General features: G+C 43.0%; 1 protein-coding gene across 6 annotated transcripts in view; it reads left to right on the forward strand.

The window, feature by feature from the left end:
• LOC144819223 (uncharacterized) overlaps positions 1 to 17,984 on the forward strand; it is a 278,149-nt gene that overhangs the window by 63,910 nt on the left and 196,255 nt on the right. For 4 of the 6 annotated variants that reach the window (XM_078677195.1, XM_078677210.1, XM_078677228.1 and 1 more), the window contains exons 2-3: positions 5,244 to 5,432; positions 9,820 to 9,912. In XM_078677195.1, the coding sequence (XP_078533321.1) occupies positions 5,244 to 5,432; positions 9,820 to 9,912 (282 nt within the window). The remainder of the gene's footprint in view (positions 1 to 5,243; positions 5,433 to 9,819; positions 9,913 to 17,984) is intronic. The other 2 variants (XM_078677218.1, XM_078677204.1) reach the window with 1 other exon arrangement.

Genomic DNA, 17,984 nt, shown 5'->3' on the forward strand with positions numbered 1-17,984 from the left:
TCCAACTAGGTGTTTCTTCTTCTTTTTGAACATTTATTCCAATTGTTTCACCGATGTCAAAACCTTATTCAGATACTCAGCCCAGGGTGGTTCAAGTGTGAGGTTAGCCCTTATCACAGCAAAGATTTCAGCAAGCCACTAAAGGGCAACGCATATTTTAAAAAGATGTTCGGATAGTTTCCTCGCATTGCCAGAGTTTGATTTATAAGAATGACTTCTAGTCAGATGTGTACCTCGATTAACCGAACAACATTCTAAATATATTGATGAATGGCCTGAAGCCTTGGCAACCCCTACAGAGGTGGCCATAAGATCTAGGTCCGCCAAGTGCTATTAAAAATTCTACACCGATGCTACTATACATGCACCTGCATGGTGCAGATGAGCAGGGCAACAACTGCACTCTGTCTTAGGAACTGTGGACAACCAGGAAGGTTTTTCCAAATGACATGGAGTTGTCAGGTAATTCAGCACTATTAGGAGTCAGTGGTTACTTGTTCAAATAATTATTTGTAGGAGTAACATGGAGACCTCTGCGAAGTGATGACTTTTGAATATTTGGGAAGCAACTGACCTAACCCGTATGGATCAGATATTGAATACACTGGGGTTGATGGTGGCCAAGGGCAATATTGCACGACTGTGGAGGGCAGAACCAGCCCCACAACTGAATGACTGTAAGTGAGACATGGAGGTGCATGCTAACGGGAAAGCAGGGGCTGTCCAAACAAATGGATCAATTTAGGGGGAAAATTGAATGATTATCGGAGAAAACTACGTGCTCCCGAAGGGGCCGGCTATAATGTTCAGACTCTACTGCTGCCTTGTAAATCTTTAATGGGTGAGTAGGGTGTCAGGGATTTTTGGAGGCTGACGGGAGACTGATTTTGTATGGTTAAGACTTGGTGCTGCAATGTGTAATGCTTACTGTCATTGTTCTTTTGATTGCTCTATTTCCAATAAAATGATCTAAAATAAAATTCTAAATATATGATTTGAGTTAGGCCAATCAGTTGGAAAGCCTACTAGAATGAGTAGTACCAGACATCAGAGTGGGTACCAATTTCACATTTATTATTCTCATAATGAGGGGGGCAGAGAAGGTTATGGGAGTTCTCTCAATGTAACAGGTCTGCTAGAGTTATGCAGCAATTGTGGGCCAAATTATGCAGCAGGGTTAACAAAATAATGGGGCAAAAAAGGAAAATTATGCTGCATAATGGATTTTGTCTGAAATTGTGTTCCAGTCATGAATGTCATCAGATACTTTTTTGTTAGTTTGTTCCAGTTTAATCCTTATTTACTCAGCCAGTAGCCATTCTCAGTTGTCTCTATACCACATCTGTATCAGAGGGGCCTCTAGGTACCTCTAGGTACAGAACCAAGGATGTGAACCTATATTCGATTTTGCTCTTTTTTGGGTTGGGGTGTAAGCCCAATATACAGCATCTCAAAGACCATTCAACCCCCAATGACAGTAGCTCGGCCAGGACCTCTGTCACCAGGCCCCTGTTGTTGCTAACCACCGGACAGGACTATGCAATGTAAAGAAAGACAGCAGCTGCTTGTGCGCATCTTGGACAGTCGCTTCTGTGTACTGGGTAATTCTTTCTAAAGATTTGTGGGGTTAAGTAAGCATTGTGCAGGATATTAAAGTGCAGCATTTGAAATCTAAAATTGCCTGGAACTCCCTCATGATATCCCAACACCTTGCCCCAATCCAGGTCTGTGATCAACTCACCGGTGTCATGTGTCCGTTTAGAGCAATTGTCTTGGGGTCATGTATCCAATCTTGCAGCAACACTTTATAGATCAAGGAGACACATATGCCCCCATTTTGACGTCCTACAATATGTAAATGTACAGGAATTTATATAGCGCAAATCACCAAGCGGTTTCTAAGCGCTTGCTTAGGGAACCCGTCCTGGTATTCCCCTGTGAGATAACCCCGGCAGGGTATCCGCAAGGTGAAAGCCAGGCATCCCGCCGCGGGGGCCGTTGTGGAGATTAAGCAAGCTATTGCCCAGAGTCGCAGAGTGTGAACCCGTGAATCGAGTAGGCACCGGAGCGAGAATTGTCGAGTCCATGGACATTTTAGGACTCAAGACCCCGCCGAGCCGGGAATTGAACCCTGGTTCCGGGCTGACCTCTGCTTCCAGGTCTGCCTCCTCTAACCAGTGAGCCACACTTCAGCATATGTGATTATGGGGGTCATCCCAGAAAGCCAGTCCAGCATCTGCGTGCCGCTGCAGTGAGTTTATTAAACTGCAGGAATTGACCTGGGCAATTCTGAAATTTGTTCCTGTCTTTTGATTTTTTTTCCATTTAGAAAGCGCAACAGTAACCCCCATATGGGCATCTCGCTACCAGATCCCTTAAACTGAGTATTTGTCACAACTTAATGTTAGCTATAGAGCACACCTGGTCTTGGAAAATAGCGACATTTTGAGAAGCTGTCTAAAAGTAGCATTATTTTAGTTTTGTCTCAGAGCGAGATGAAATCGATTCTAGGTCTTTGCACTGAGTACAGAGAGAAATCTGCCTCACCTGGTCACCAACCTAAAATCTGGAATCTGCAGGAGTTTATTATTGGCAGATCTTAAGACTCTGTGAGGAAAGTATAGGACAAAGTGATCTGAATTAAATTTAGGACCAGTCTGATTAAATCACCTGGAGACTATGGTAAAAGATTTGAACAAAATCCGCTTTTGCAATGAAGGCAGTGGAGTTCCCTTACACCTTTGGAAATCAAACTTTTAGGAGGAAGTTTAAGAACAAGTCTAACTACGGCATTTTGAACATACCTGAAGTTTCTTGATTAGGTTTGTAGGAATGCCCAAGTTAAGACTATTACAGCAGTCAATCCTTGAAGTAATCAAGGCATGGACTACCATGTTCCTTCCCATCAAAGACAGGAACTCAAAAAACCATTTCAGGGATTTGATCAAAGAAAACAAATCCCAGAGACTGTAGTGACTTGGTGGTGGAAATATAGATCGTTGACAACGTTTACTCCCAAATTCCTAGCTACACCTGTGGGAGAAAGAGGCATAGTAAGATAGCCTGGCCAACAATCACAGGCAGAGAACTGATTGTTATGTGAAAAACAGAGAATTTCTGTTTTCTGCTTTTATATGTTAAAGTGATTACAGTTCATCAATCTGAAGACTTGGGAGAAACCGTTTTTGAAGTGCTATTCGGAGCCACAAGAGTTTTTATCCAGCGACAAAATCAATTAGGTATCATCAGCATAAGACATAGTGGAGATACCAAATTATTTGATAAAAGTGATAACAGGAGACATATATACATTAAATAGGATAGGGCTCAAGTATGAACCTTGGGGGACACTGTGGTTCAGTACTTTTTCCTTTGATCTAAAAGGGATCATTGTCACCACCTGCTTCTTATCCTTTAAAAAAGATTGAAGCCATGGCCTAGCATTGCCCCAAATTCCAATGTAGGTAAGATGCTGTTTATAGGATATCATGCAACATTGTGTTGAATGCCGTCTTTAGGATTCAGAAACTTCTAGGAGAGCGTAATTCAGTAGAATGCCATGGTTTCAAACTGAATTGAAAAGGGTCAACAAGTTTGAATGTTTCCAAATATTCCACAAATGGGAAGGTAACATTTTTTTCTAGCTGGCGTAGGGAACAAGGAGATAGGTATAACATGTGTCAGAGACTTAGGGTCTGCATTGGCTTTCTTCAGCAGAGGTTTTACTAGTGCTATCTTCCACCTATTTTGCAAGAAGGCCAACATGAATTACTGATTTAAAATAAAATTCAAAATCAGGTTAATGACTTCAAAAGCTTTCTTGAGAATAGACGGAGTACAGGGATCTGTGGAAAAGCCAGATTTACAAAGCAAGATATCATGTTCTGATTGTTCGAGCATGATAGGTTTGAACTCAGTGAGAGAGGCATTAAAAAGTGACCCACCTTGGACCTTTTACAAAACCTCTACTGTTAGCTTACTAGAAATTAAGCAAGCTTGAATGGCTTCAATCTTCAGTGTTTTGTTTAAATAAGTCAGTCAGCTTATCACAGAAACCCTGAGAAGGGTCATAGTCTTGAGGGCAAGCTTTGGGACGAAGAAAGTCATTGGAGATGTGCAAGATTGCACATACGACGTTTTTGCCACTTCACAAATAGTGGAAAAATACAGTTTCTCTGCTTCCTAAATAGATTTGAAATATTTTTTGATAGCTGATTTGTCAATATCCCTATTGTGTTAAAAATACCTAGCTCTCCATGACTGCTCCAGTTTTTCACAAGTCAAACTTTCTTTGGCCAAGGAGAAAGAGAACCAGGGGGCTAAAACTTTTCGAACAAAGAGGATACATGTCTCTAGTAGAGTGAAAAGGTTTTCATCATATTTCCTACCTTAGGTAAACGTGGTTCCAGTACTACCTAGCCTATTGTAATCATATCTGTTGCCTTCCTCTTTCTCTCCTTTTTTCTCTCTATTTTTCGCTTTATTCTCTCATTCTTATGGGTTATATAATGTGATGATGATACATACTAATTACAAAAATAGGCTACCTATGGATATGTGGATGGGGATTCTGTTTATCTGGATTTTTATCATGTATTACTTTACTGCTACTGTGGGACTTGATACTTTCTTACAAAGCCTGTGATCATATTGTACACCTCTTGACACGCATGTCCATACATACTATTTTAAAAACGTATATCTTTATCTTGCTTATTTTTTGGGGATTAAAAATGTTTTATATAAAAAGAAGGACCCTAGCCTTTATGCTCCCATCCACCCAGGTACTGTGTTCAAATACCATCTTCCTTCTTTTTTTATTTTATGATCAAATACAAACATTTTGGAGTTATCAGTCTTCACCTCAAGTTTATTATTGGTGCCGTACTCCCCAAGAGCTGCCAGTACTCATTAGAGGCTACCGCTTTCCCTAACAACGAGGGTAGTGTCATCTGCATGTTGCATTACTGTTAACTACCTACCTTTAGCAGAAAGCTTTTTACAATGGTTAAAATATTGCCTAGGTTTGCTACATAAAGATGAAATGAAATGCGTGCAATAACACACCTTTATTATACCTCTACTGGAAGAAAGTGTTGTTGAAACAGCAAAACTGCCACCCATATTAATCTGGACCCAGATGTCAGTGTAAAGTGTCTGTATTTCATCAATCTCTGTCATGTTATATTCCATGCTACCACTCCCCAAATTAATTTGAATTTTTGATTCGTTTCTTCCTGCAGAACTATGTCCCCCACCAAATACAAGTGCGTTTGCAGAGCTCTCCACAGATAGGTATGTGGTGGGCAGTTCTGTCTACTACAATTGTAATGGCAACTACTCCAGAGAGCCGGGAACGAGCAGCCACTTTAGGTGCTTAAACAATTCCGGGCGTGTAGAGTGGACCCATGATACACAGTTTAAATGTACAAGTAAGTAGCCCACCGGAATCCGTACCTGTGACAAAGATGCAAAGTATTCTGGGTGTGGTTTGGTTCCAGAGGACGGCATGGTTGTTTACAATTGGTCAATAATAGAAACTGATCACCCTATTTGACTTAGTAATCTCTCTGGGATTCAAATCTGGTAGATTATAAAAAATAGATTTTCCAGCTCTTGTTGAACATTGACAAGCATGGCATAAAATGTATTTACTTACCCATTAGAACTGACTAGTGTCAATTTCTTTATATACCCCAGGGTCCAAGTAGCAAGTGGTTGGTTCTCTTCTATGCCCAGGCAGCCTCCTCGCCATCTTCAGTAAGAGAGACGTGGCCAGAGGTTAGGAGGCCGCCATCCTTGTACAGAGGATACATAAATAAGATGGAGGCACATAAGTGACATTCACACCCTGAGATGTGAGAAAATGGATGAGTGTACTTCCCACATCCATTAGATATAATCCTAAGAATATTGGGCAGGGCTCTGGGAAGAACTATGACATCTGATGCTTATGCATTTCTCAGCGGAGACAATATGAACAGAGTAGGACAACACAAAAACTACAGTTGCTGGAAAGTAAGAAACATCTAGAGGCAATGTATAAATAACAGCTATTTATTTCAATACCAACTTAAAGAGAGAGGGGTCTCACTTTATAACATTTCTGGTAATTGTTCCAACTCAATCCACAGAGTGCAACTTCATAAATTCTAGATATCGAGGTGTGGCGGCGTGTGTGGAAATGGTGAGAGGTGCAGTTCTTAATGATGCCGGTGAAGCCACTATAGTGGCTGAGAATTGAGAACGTTGCAGATCAAGGAGAAAATTGAGACTCCTGAAAAGGAAATGAAAAGCACCTTAAAGGAGGAGTGTTACCATGTGCAACATTCAGGTCTCGCCACCTAAGCGATCGTGAATGAGGAGTGATGACAGATACCACTGTAAAATCTGAACAAGTCACTGTAGATAGAAAGACTCCGTGGCTGTCATTGAACTATGTGGACCCCCAAGGGATATGAGGGTAACACTGAACATAGTCTCAGGAATGTTAATCTTCTGAACCCAGGTGTAAAGGTGAAAATACCAAGAATACTTCAAAAAGGTTAGACCATTGTTTGTTTTCCCTGGGCATTACATTATTCGCCTTAGGGAGGTCTCCTACCATGACCTGCTAGACCTCTCAACATATTTCTCGTATTTAACTGGGCTCACCCAGCTAAATAGCAAAATGCAGCTTCGTCTCAAAAAATGGACACCAAGAAAAATGATGTCACATTTGGGATGATCAGAGGTGACAGATAATACAGATGGCAGACGCAGGTGAAACCATTTCCATAGTCAAGATAAGCAAAATGGTAGACTATGTTAATGTGTATACATTTGCAGGGGGCAAGAGAGGTAACACTGTTGACAGGAACTTTAGATGGCACATTTATGAACTTGTAAAAATTTACCTCTGGTGAAAGTGGTTGGTCTTCATCAATAAGACGGTCTAGATCTTTTATTACTGCACAAAGTACCAGAACAGTGCTTATTGACACAGGTCAAAATTAAATTGACTAAAGGTCATCCCTGCAACCAAATATAAGTATGTCCATATTGTTGTCATTCAAATTGAGACACTTATACACACACACCTATAAACTGAATATTCTCAGTGTATGCTGCAAAATATAAATATAAATGACTCGGTGAACTGCGTCCAGAACAATGGCAAAAAATTGATGGTGTGAAGGAGAGATTGCAAATTAATAGTACATTAAGGTTTTTTAGCATACGGATTTGTGTGGTGACTTAAACCAGGTGATGCACAGGGCATGTATTTTTCATCATTTGGATTTTAAAAACACGTATTTCACTTACGACACCTGTCTTTTTTCTAGTATTGATTGTGATCCATGCTTTTCATGCTGTTCATCTCACTCCTGAACTGGTTCTCTAGTTGGAGTTGAATGCCGGTGTCATGCCAATGTGTAGTTGGTATTGTTCAATCACCTGTGTCTCAAGAGTGAACATAAAAATTGAACGTTAGTGTACATCACTAAAGTACTTTTCTGGTGGATGAGCTGGGTTGTCCCCAACCTCTCTATTTTTTAGGACTGACGTTAACGGAGATCTTTTTATTTTACTAAAATAATATGTGTAATATACTTACATAGAGGGGCTTTGAGCGACCTCTTTTCACCCATTGATCTATTCTTGAGTCATTCACATTTGGCTTCCACCCACTGCAGCATTTAACATGGGTCAGCCTACTTCAGCCATTGGCTACCTTCACTTTGAGTTACTGCTTTTACCACTTTCACAAGGTGCACATTCACAGTTCCCTTCAGTGCTAGTGTTTTTGATTTTACGTTGTCATTACTTTAGTGTAGCCTTTGTTTGTAGAGCATGATGTGATAGCAGGATGCTTTTTCACATCATACCAGCAGCTCACATTAACTCTGAATATAAGCTCGGGAGGGTGCTCTATCTTTACAACCCTGCCTGTCTTTAATCATTTCTTTCTGGCCGTCTTTCCTTCTTTCTTTCCTTCTTTCTTTCTTTATTTGTTTCTTTGTTCCCTTTGTATTTCTTTACTTTCTATTTCTTTCTTTCTTACATTTTTCTTTCTTTCTTTGCTACTTTTCTCTTTCTTTCTTCCCTTCTTTCTTTCTTTCCTTCTTTCTTTCTTTCTTTCATGTTTCCTTATCTGTCCTTCTTTCCTTCCTGCCTTCCTTCTTTCTTTCTTCTTTATTTGTTTTGTTTCCTTCCATTTTTTGCCTTCCTCTTTCTTTCTTTCCTTCCATTTCTTGTCTTCCGTTCTTTCTGTCCTCTTCTTTCTTTCTTTTTTCTTTCTTTGCTTGCTTTGCCCTTTTCCTCTTTCTTTCTTTCTTTTTCTTGCCTTCCTCTATCTATCTTTCTTCCTTTATTTTTTGGCCTTTCTCGATCTTTCTTTTCTCATTCTTTTGTTCTTACTTTCTTTTTTGTTTTCTTTCTTTCTTTCTTTCCTTCCCAAAGGGAAGAGGCTGGCAGCTAATGCCAGACTGACTGGTTTTTTTTAAGTCTGTGTTAGCTAATACCTTTTGATTTTACTAAAATGATGTGCATAATATGGTTACCTAAAAGGGTTTTCAGCTAGACTTCATCCATTAGTCTATGGTTTTGTCATTCACATTTTCTTCCACTGATTCAAGGGTGCATCAAGCAGCAATGTGTCAATCAACTTCAGCCATTGGGGGCAATGTGTCAGCTCACTTTAGCCACTGGCCGACTTCACCATGAGTTACAGCTTGCTTCCCTTTCCTGAAGGGCACATCAACACACAAAGTAGTTTTCTTCAGTGCCAGGGAGTACTATGTCAATGTGTGCTTTTTTAGAGACAAAAAAACATTTTTGCCTTTAGTCAATTTTTTTGTTTAGATTGATGAGGCCTGCTGCTTCCTGATCAATAACGTTTTACAAAAAACATGTCAAAGGAAAACAAGAATAGCCAAAAGGCTGGCGGCCAACACCAGATCTTAAGGCTTTGCCAATGCTTATTTTAAACTTTGTATTGGTTTTCATGCAATGAGCATGTATGTTGCCCCACTCCTCATATAAGGGAGACAGGGGTGCTCACTATAGTCTAGCAATATTAAGCTGGACTACACCAATGTCCATGTTACAGAACACATTTTGATTCCTGGTGACCGTATGTCCTAGATATGTCATGGAAGTGTTAGTTATCTTGGAGCTGTCTGGGGTGAAAGTATAGCAGAATTCTTTTAGATATGACACTGACTGGTGTCTTCGTTTAGCACTGCTCACTGCTTTCAGGACCCTGTCTTATCTCACCCAACAGTCCTCTATCCTTCAAAGGTTATAGGTTATGTGTGGAATAGTTGCAAATCTAGCCCACAGTCTGTAATTTCAATCTACCAGGAATCTCAATAGCTCAATTAACTTAACTTTCTCACACCTAATTTTCCTTTTAATTTCTTGTCTTCATTTGCTTTTAAATGGATTTTTATCACTTCCTTTATAAGTTATACAAATTCAAAGGTAGATGGGTTTTGAGGATGATAAAGAAAATGAGGCTGATGATGAAGAGCAAGTATCAAGCAATGCGAAACAACTTGAGTCAGTTGTTGCAGCTTGATATAGACACTGTGCTTTGATACAGATGGACATAGTGCTAAGGTACTCACTGCCAAGAAAGTCAATGCCAGCGAGTTGCAAACCAACACAATCAAATTATGGCATTGATTAACTTGCTGAAACCTATGTGATACTCACAGAAACTGAAAAATACTGTTGTATAAATGTTTTACAATCAAATGCGAGGAATGAGTCTATGCATTTACCTAACGCACCTCTGTATGTTTACAGAAAGTCACATTCTTAATGTCTTCTTAGCAGGGCAAAACAATGACACAAACCAGAGAACAAGGAAGAACGACACTTGTCCTGTGGACAGCGAAAAAGAAGGAAACAGTCAGGCCCTGGAAGGTAAAAAACATATCATATTACAATTGTGTGATATCCGTCTAATTTCTTGAAGGTATTAAAGAATCCGTTAACTCTTGAGATGCTATAATCAACCAGTGAAAAGAACAAATATTGTAACAACTACTGTCTTTGTCACTTCTCTGTAAGTGCCATTGATTGCTGATGCATTGTAACAAGAATGTTTTCAGCAACATTCAGATAAACTTTTCGGTCTAGGGATATTCAGTACTGCCAATAACACATATGCGAGAGGGGGGTACACAATGCAAACCACAGCAGCACGAAGAAGCAAAAAGAGGCGCAAAGAACCGTTTTTCAGTGGAACAGAAAATATTTAGTAAATCGAATGTTCTATCAATTGTGTCCATTTGGCATTAAAAGAATGAATGCTCAAAACCATAATTATTCACAATCTTGTGCACCCACTGATCCTTTCTTCTAGCCAACATCTAGCAATAACCACACAATTAAAAACACTTAAATACGTTTTAATATTGCCCACTTTGTAATAACTCAGAAAATGTATTTTGGGCATGAAAACTAAGTAAGTTCCAATATGCCAAACGATTGTACACTCCTACTAACTCTGCCTTTTATATCAAATCACATCTTTCATTCTGTTCGGAGAACTTGGAACATTAGCTAAAGCTGTTGATCTGTTCCACATCGAAAAAGATGGCACTGATCTTGCTGGACTTCCCAACTATTCCTATGTCTCTCCCAGAGCTGCCGTTTCCTCCGCACCTTGCCCGGTCATGAGGGTTAGGAAACCTGACCATTCCCAAGGCAAAGGTAATCCAGCTCGTGGAATCTCCTCCAATTTCACTATTTCCTCCGAAAATGAAGGATTTCCCACCCAGCTCAAAATCAGATTCTGAATATCTCACTCTATCAACTCCCACCTACCTACTGCAGTAACACGTAATCCCAACTCATCTTTGGCTGTCTGTACAGCACCCAATTACTCATGTTGCTAGCCAGCTCTGTGCTTTGGAAATACTTCTACAGACCGATACATAAATAATATATAGTAGAGTGCTAATCCACCTCTAAAATGTTATTTATTTAAGCCAATCTCGGTGACAGACATCCTATGTTAGTCAAGAGGCAGTCTGAGAACGCCTATGGCCACTCGGGACCACCCGAACTCTAAAACAAACATGGTTGTGAAGAGTAAGCATGCAAACCTCTTCTGGAAATGTCTTCAGATGTCGCTATTTGATTCAGGCTAAACTGCGACCTGATTCCAAAGTTCCTAATTGTGTAGTGTCACGAGACCTCTTTGAGCTGAACAATACACTCCACAAGTGATCACATAGAGAGATAGATCAAATATTTTTTATGAGAGGAAGCTCGGGTAATCCTTGAATAACAGCGGATAAAATGTCAGTCCAATGGGGGGGGCTACTTTCTATGGCCAGGGATTTGGAAACCCAAGACAAAGTTTGGCTTGGTGGAAATAGTCATGAATAGGTGTGTGGTAAGTACTATATGCAGACTACCTGTATCTCAGCGTTGTAGAAGTCAGATTTTGTATGTAATTGTGCAGCGAAGGCTGTGCTTGTATTGTAATTGGTTACAATATTGGAGTAAAGTGCTCAATGTGTGAGGAAGCAGTGAAAAGATATTTGGACCGCTGAGCGAGTCAGTTGGAAAGGAAGCTACTGACTAAGGCAGTAGCACCTGAAGCGACCTGAGCGGAGCTGAAAGAGACTACTTAGCTGAAGAGACAGCAGATCTGAGATTAACTGCTGTTTTCTTCCCTGAGAGCAGAGAGTGGCATAGCAATCTCTATATAAACTCAACATGCCTGTAATTTCCTGAGGTCCTTTTTGCACTAATCAGACAGGGAGACCTGAGATGCTACCTTTATCCAAAAACAGGTCTGGCTATCACCAGTCTGGAAAATGGATGAGAAGCAGGGCTCAAAATAATTGTACTTTGTGTAAACTCCATGATTATCTAGTGCTTGCAACAATTGTCATGGAGAGTATTGATAAGAGCAGGTAGGTATGGCATAGATAGATGGAAGGGTTGAATGTCACTAATCATGAAAATATCGACATACTTAAAGATCACTAAATAAATATTGATAGTAGAAATAGCGCAACCCTCCGCTTAACTAATAAACACACATATTGATGATAAAATACTGCAGAAAACCTACAACGAAATCATAAACAAAAACTAAAGACATAACAAATATCACCTGCTCATTAATACTAAGGAAACATAACAAAAATCGTGAAACCCAAAATACCAAAACCAGGAAAGTCATCAAAATTGTAAAATAAAATACACAATATTACATTAACTATATATACACATAGGGGGCGTGGCCATGCCGGCTATGAGGGCAGACGTGCTTTGCTGAGGCTCCGCAATCGGGTCAGCATATCACCTGTTTCTCAGCACCATTCTTGACAGCTAAAATGCCAGACAAGTGGCGGAAGGCGAGCAGCACCTGACAGTTCTCCCAAGACCCAATAACTGAGGGCATTATCGAGGGAAAACCGAAGAAAACGGAACTCGGGCTGATGGCGGCAAGATGGCGTACGCCCCCTCCTAACTGCAGGACCTGAGTGACGGAGCCTATAACGGACATTGCTAGCAGCGACGAGAATCAGCGCACCTCTGCAACCACTCCTGCCGCTGGTTGACCACAACACAGACTTGCGGTGTAAGTTACAACCCGCGGTGTCGGAGACCCGACCAAGATCAAGGGAGCCCCTCTTATCAGCAATGCCTGGGCCTAAGATGGCGCCTAGGTCAGGAAACAATCTGCGCTACTGAGACCGTGACCCAGGGGCCTTCTCCGGACACCCTACACCAACGAGACGGCGGTGAGCAACCAGACTCCCTGCAATGGGTGGAAGGGAAGCCGACAATCATCCTTAGCTTCACAATTTGCGGGACTGCTCTCTCCTCTGGGCTGCCTGGACCTAAGATGGCGCCTGACACCCACAACGAGCGGTGCTGTTAAGACCGCAACCCAGGAGCCCTTCATGGACATTCCACATAAACGAACCTGAGGTGAGCCACTGGAATCCTTGTCAGGGGTGGCACTACTACAGTGAACCCCCCCCTTCTTGATGTAGTGAGACCCGGACACACCTAAAATGGACGCTGCCTGACTCTGACATGGCGGTGCTATAATCTCTATTGCTCCTGCATCACCCTACATACTCCACCAAGTGTGCAACATACAAACAGGCTGTCAACTCACCATGGGCCCCTGCAAAGCCCTACCCACCGCTACCAGCACGCGCCGTACTATACATCCTCCCAAAACCTGTAGGGAGGCAAACTGGACACAGTGACAACCGGAGCAGGGGCTCCCCTCCTCTCGGCAGTCCATTGACCCAGTATTATCCAGTACCCTGCCAGTAGGGCACCAGCCTTCCACCAGACCCCCCCGGTCCAACAACGAGACGCTTCAAATGCAGGCCGCCCACCCCACTGTCCTCAAAGACGCTTGCAATACAAGAGACCTACATAGTCGCCACAATGGGGAAACCAAGAGCATCCCAGCACACCGCGGTGCCCGAGACCGCCCCCGAAAACATGCCCAACGCCAGGACATGGGCCGCATCTACTGTGCCACAGCCCGACCCATCAATCTCGGACAAGCGGGATCAAGTATTGACAGCCATCGAACACTCCAGGATCTCCATGGAAAAGCCCCTAGGCACCCTCCTTTTCCCAGCCCGTCTCAAATTACTCTATAATGGCTCAGCTACCTTTTTCACAAGTGCAGAAGAAGCACATGAATGGGAGGACCACCACTGCGTGCAACAATCCAGAACAGAATCCACACGAGGCCTGACCTTCAAATCACCACGCACCAGGAGACGCACACCGAAGCAGCAACACAGCGGGGCAAAGACAATGGCCGGGACCGGCACCCAAGATGTCCCGGACCTAGAACAAATCATGAAAGAGAGACAAGTGGTCTTACAAACGCTGATTGACCTACAGGCCTCCTCCCATGCGGAGGACATTGATTGAGCCCCACACCTCTTCTCTTTAGAAGAGGAGGATGATAGCGATGGAACAGTTTCCGGAGAGGACTCAGTTACACCTCCCATGGTCAACCCCAGACAGCTGATACCATGATGGATGGACAAATGAACTCCCTCCTAGCATGAAATGATCTCACCGTCAACCCTAAATGACCTACACAACCTGCACTTACTTCTCGAACATATGTGACATAGACAAGATTTGACATGCTCCAGACGACGCTCCGAGATCCCACCAAGGCCCGATCGGCGAAATGCCTCGCTTAACACGTACTGCCACCCCCATTGTTTATCGTTGTACTCTCCTGTTTAGAGAGAGTAGGTTTGGACGTATCGCTGACAGCGATAGGTCCTCAGCATTGGGAAAGTTTCCCGATCCCGGTTTTTGCAGTTTCCTACCCTTGTTCAGAATCACCCTACCCCCTCATGGAACCACACACAACAGGGTACCCAAGACATGTCTATAGGAGGCAGATGGTAATGTAAGTGCCGCTCACACCACAGGGGACTCATTGATCACTAGGCTCCGGCAGGTACAACCCATCCAAATGAGCACTGACGATATCACATGGCTGAAAAGACACAGAATGCTGACATCAGCATCCTAAGCCTTAACGCCCAGGCCTTCATACACCACGCAAGCGACACGCCGTATACTCATACACAAAATGCCAAAACGCTCGGATCGCGTTTCTACATGAGACGCATCTTACTAACACCGAGATAAGCAAGCTCCAGTCCAAATGGTGCGGTACCATATGTGCCACATCATACTCCGCTTACGCATGGGGAGCGCTGATCTGGGTCCGGCCAGGGACCCCCTTTCAGGAACTTAGACGGGTGGTAGACAAGGAAGGTAGATATGCCCTATTAGAGGGTATCCTCGATGGACACTCGGTACTACTGGGAAGTATATACGCCCCGAACGTAGACCAGGACAAGTTCTGTGAACGCCTCACTGGGCTACTCACCCAATTTGCCTCCATACTATAGATTTTAGGAGGCGACTACAATTGCACCATAGACCTCACTCTGGACCACTTCCACCCCCCACCCACACACTCAGCTGCCTAGAAACAAACAGAACGATTCAGAGCCTGGGTCACACAATGGACGCTCACTGACGCATGGAGAATGCAACATCCGTAGACTAAGCTATATTCGTTCCACTCCATCCCACATAACCTGAGATTCAGCTAGACAGATTCTTATTCTCAGCAGCGGTTCTGCCCAAAGTGCAACACACAGACTACATGGGTAGGATCATTTCTGACCACGATGCTCATATTCCGCAATTACATTGGAGACCCCCGCATCTCCCATTCCCCACATGGCGCCTCCCACGGGACTGCCTAGCAGATCCAGTCTTCAAACATGACCAGGGGCAAAGTATACAGGACTACTTCACAAACAACGTAGGGACAGCATCCTCCACATTGATAGAGTGGGACACAATTTAAAGTGGTAGCCCGGGTAGAATGTATTAAGCAAAGAGTGGGAGTAAAACGAACCCTAGAGCAAGCACTCACCAAGGCCAAAAAGCCCCTCACCACCGTTACTAAACAGGATGACTTATCGGAAGAGGCAGCGACACAGATAGCTAAGGCCAGGAAGGAAAATATGACAGCTTGCGTCGACCTCCGACGCTACAATTTCAGGACGTATGCAACCCGAATGCACAAGGAACGCGATAAAACGAGCACCTTACTAGCATGGTTAGCCAAGCACGACAACAACATGAAACCCATAACTGAGGTAATAGACCCCCACCGCAACTTAGTACGGTCCCAAGATCATATCCTTTCAGCATTCCATCAACACTACTCAGAAGTTTACTGGTACCCAATCCTTATCGAGCAGGACATAATAGATCATTTTCTCGATCCCCTAACGATCCCTAAGATTACAAAACAGATTTTAAAGCTGAACATAACATCTCGCTTGTCGAATCACAAAACCCTTCATCCTTTGAATACCTTTGCGCAGATCTCCTTATGCACGACTCTCCCACCACTCGGCTGCATACCATCTACCACCCCCCTGGAAATTGTATCTCTTTTTCTGAAGAGATGTCTGACCTTATTATCCAAGCTTCTCTCTCACACTCTAAGAATCTCTTCCTTGGTGACTACAACATCCACTGGAACAAAAGTGATGACCCTGCTGTCATCACATTGAAGAATACCATGGACATCACCAACATGTCCCAACTCTGCCATTCCCCCACTCACAACAAAGGTTCCACCCTAGATGCTATCATAACCAGCAACGACCTGGCCTCCCTCTCTTGTATACTTCCTGTCGATTGGTCTGATCATTACCTCATCCTCTTCAACGTGAACAGACCCTCTAATCGTCCCGCCCCCATAAACACCCTACCTAAGAAACCTACACGCAACCTTCACCTTATTCCTCCTGGTGAACTGGAATCCACAATTAAAACCCGCTTACTTCTCCCCCCTCCCTCTGACAGCACCAATGACCTAACTAACCATTATAATAACTCTATTCTCGAAACCCTTGATGTAATTGCTCCAATTAAACTCAAACAACAAAAAAACAACCCTCCCAAATCCTGGTTCAATTCTGAACTCAATAATGAAAGACGGTCCCTTAGACAATCTGAACGTATTTGGAGAAATCGTCCCACCGCTGACAATCTGGTCCTCCTCAGAACTGCTAGAGCCCAATACAAAAAACACATCTATAACGAAAAAGCCTCCTTCCTCCGTTCACAACTTGACCAGGCTAGAAACAGACCTAGAGAACTCTTTAGCATTGTTAAAAAACAAACCTCTACTGGCCCCCCTAAAATATCAGCCTCTATTGACAAATGCGAAGAAATCGCCAGCTTCTTTATTAACAAAGTCAATAAGATCGAACTTTCCTTCTCCTCTCTCCCCCATCACTCCAACCCTCCTACACACAACACACCCTCCCGAACACTCCTAAGTCACTCTCGTCCAGTCTTCCCACTCTTCGCGACCCTTCTATAACCCTTCCTACCCCCGCTCATCCACACCCCCCTCCTAATGAACTCACAGCCAAAAACAATGCTTCATGGAGTGAATTTTGTCCAGTTTCAGAGTCATCAATCATTAACATCATCACCAAACTCAAACCTTCCTCCCACTCCAAGGATCCTCTTCCCGCTCATTTGGTCCAAGACCTCAAATCTACCATTGCCCCTATATGGACCAATATCATCAATTCCTCCCTTGCCACTGGTTGCGTCCCGGCCTCCCTTCAGCTTGGCCAAATCTCTCCCATCCTGAAAAACACCTCTGCCGACCCAAATGACCTTAACAACTTACGCCCTATCTCTAACCTTCCTTTCCTCTCTAAAGCCCTGGAAAAATGTGTCCTATCTGAACTAGAGAACCATATCCTCGCCTTCAATCTCCTTGATGTTTTTCAATCTGGATTTAGAAAAGGCTGTAGTACAGAAACTGCAATGTTAAACATCACAGACGACATTCATCGCTCCCTTGACAAAGGTGAATCCTCACTGCTAATACTCCTTGACCTATCGGCGGCATTTGATACTGTTCATCATCCCACCCTTCTCAACACTCTCAAAGCTCGATTTGGCTTGGAAGGCACGGTACATAAATGGTTCTGCTCATTCCTTCAAAACAGATCTCAGCAAATCAAGCTTAGCCACTTCCTTTCTAAACCCCAACCTGTCTCCCTCGGTGTCCCTCAAGGCTCTATCCTATCCCCAACCCTTTTCAACCTTTTCATGGAACCACTCACCCTCATTCTCAAACAAGCTAAAATAAGTTACCACCTCTACGCTGACGATACCCAACTATACTACAAGATCAAATCCCACAATGACATCCTTCACCTCAATGACACCCTGACTAGAGTACAAGCCTGGTTCCACCTCAACCATCTCAAATTGAACCCTAAAAAAACTGAAATCATTCTTTTCACCCCCAAAAACAATACCCTTCCCATCCAAATCTGGATCGACGATATCAAAGCTCTAAATTGCTCCCTCTCCACCTCTAATTCTGTTAAATCCCTAGGCATCAGCATCGACCA

This window comes from Lissotriton helveticus, chromosome 1_1 (assembly GCF_964261635.1).
Source record: "Lissotriton helveticus chromosome 1_1, aLisHel1.1, whole genome shotgun sequence".
NCBI classification, from domain to species: Eukaryota; Metazoa; Chordata; class Amphibia; order Caudata; family Salamandridae; genus Lissotriton; species Lissotriton helveticus.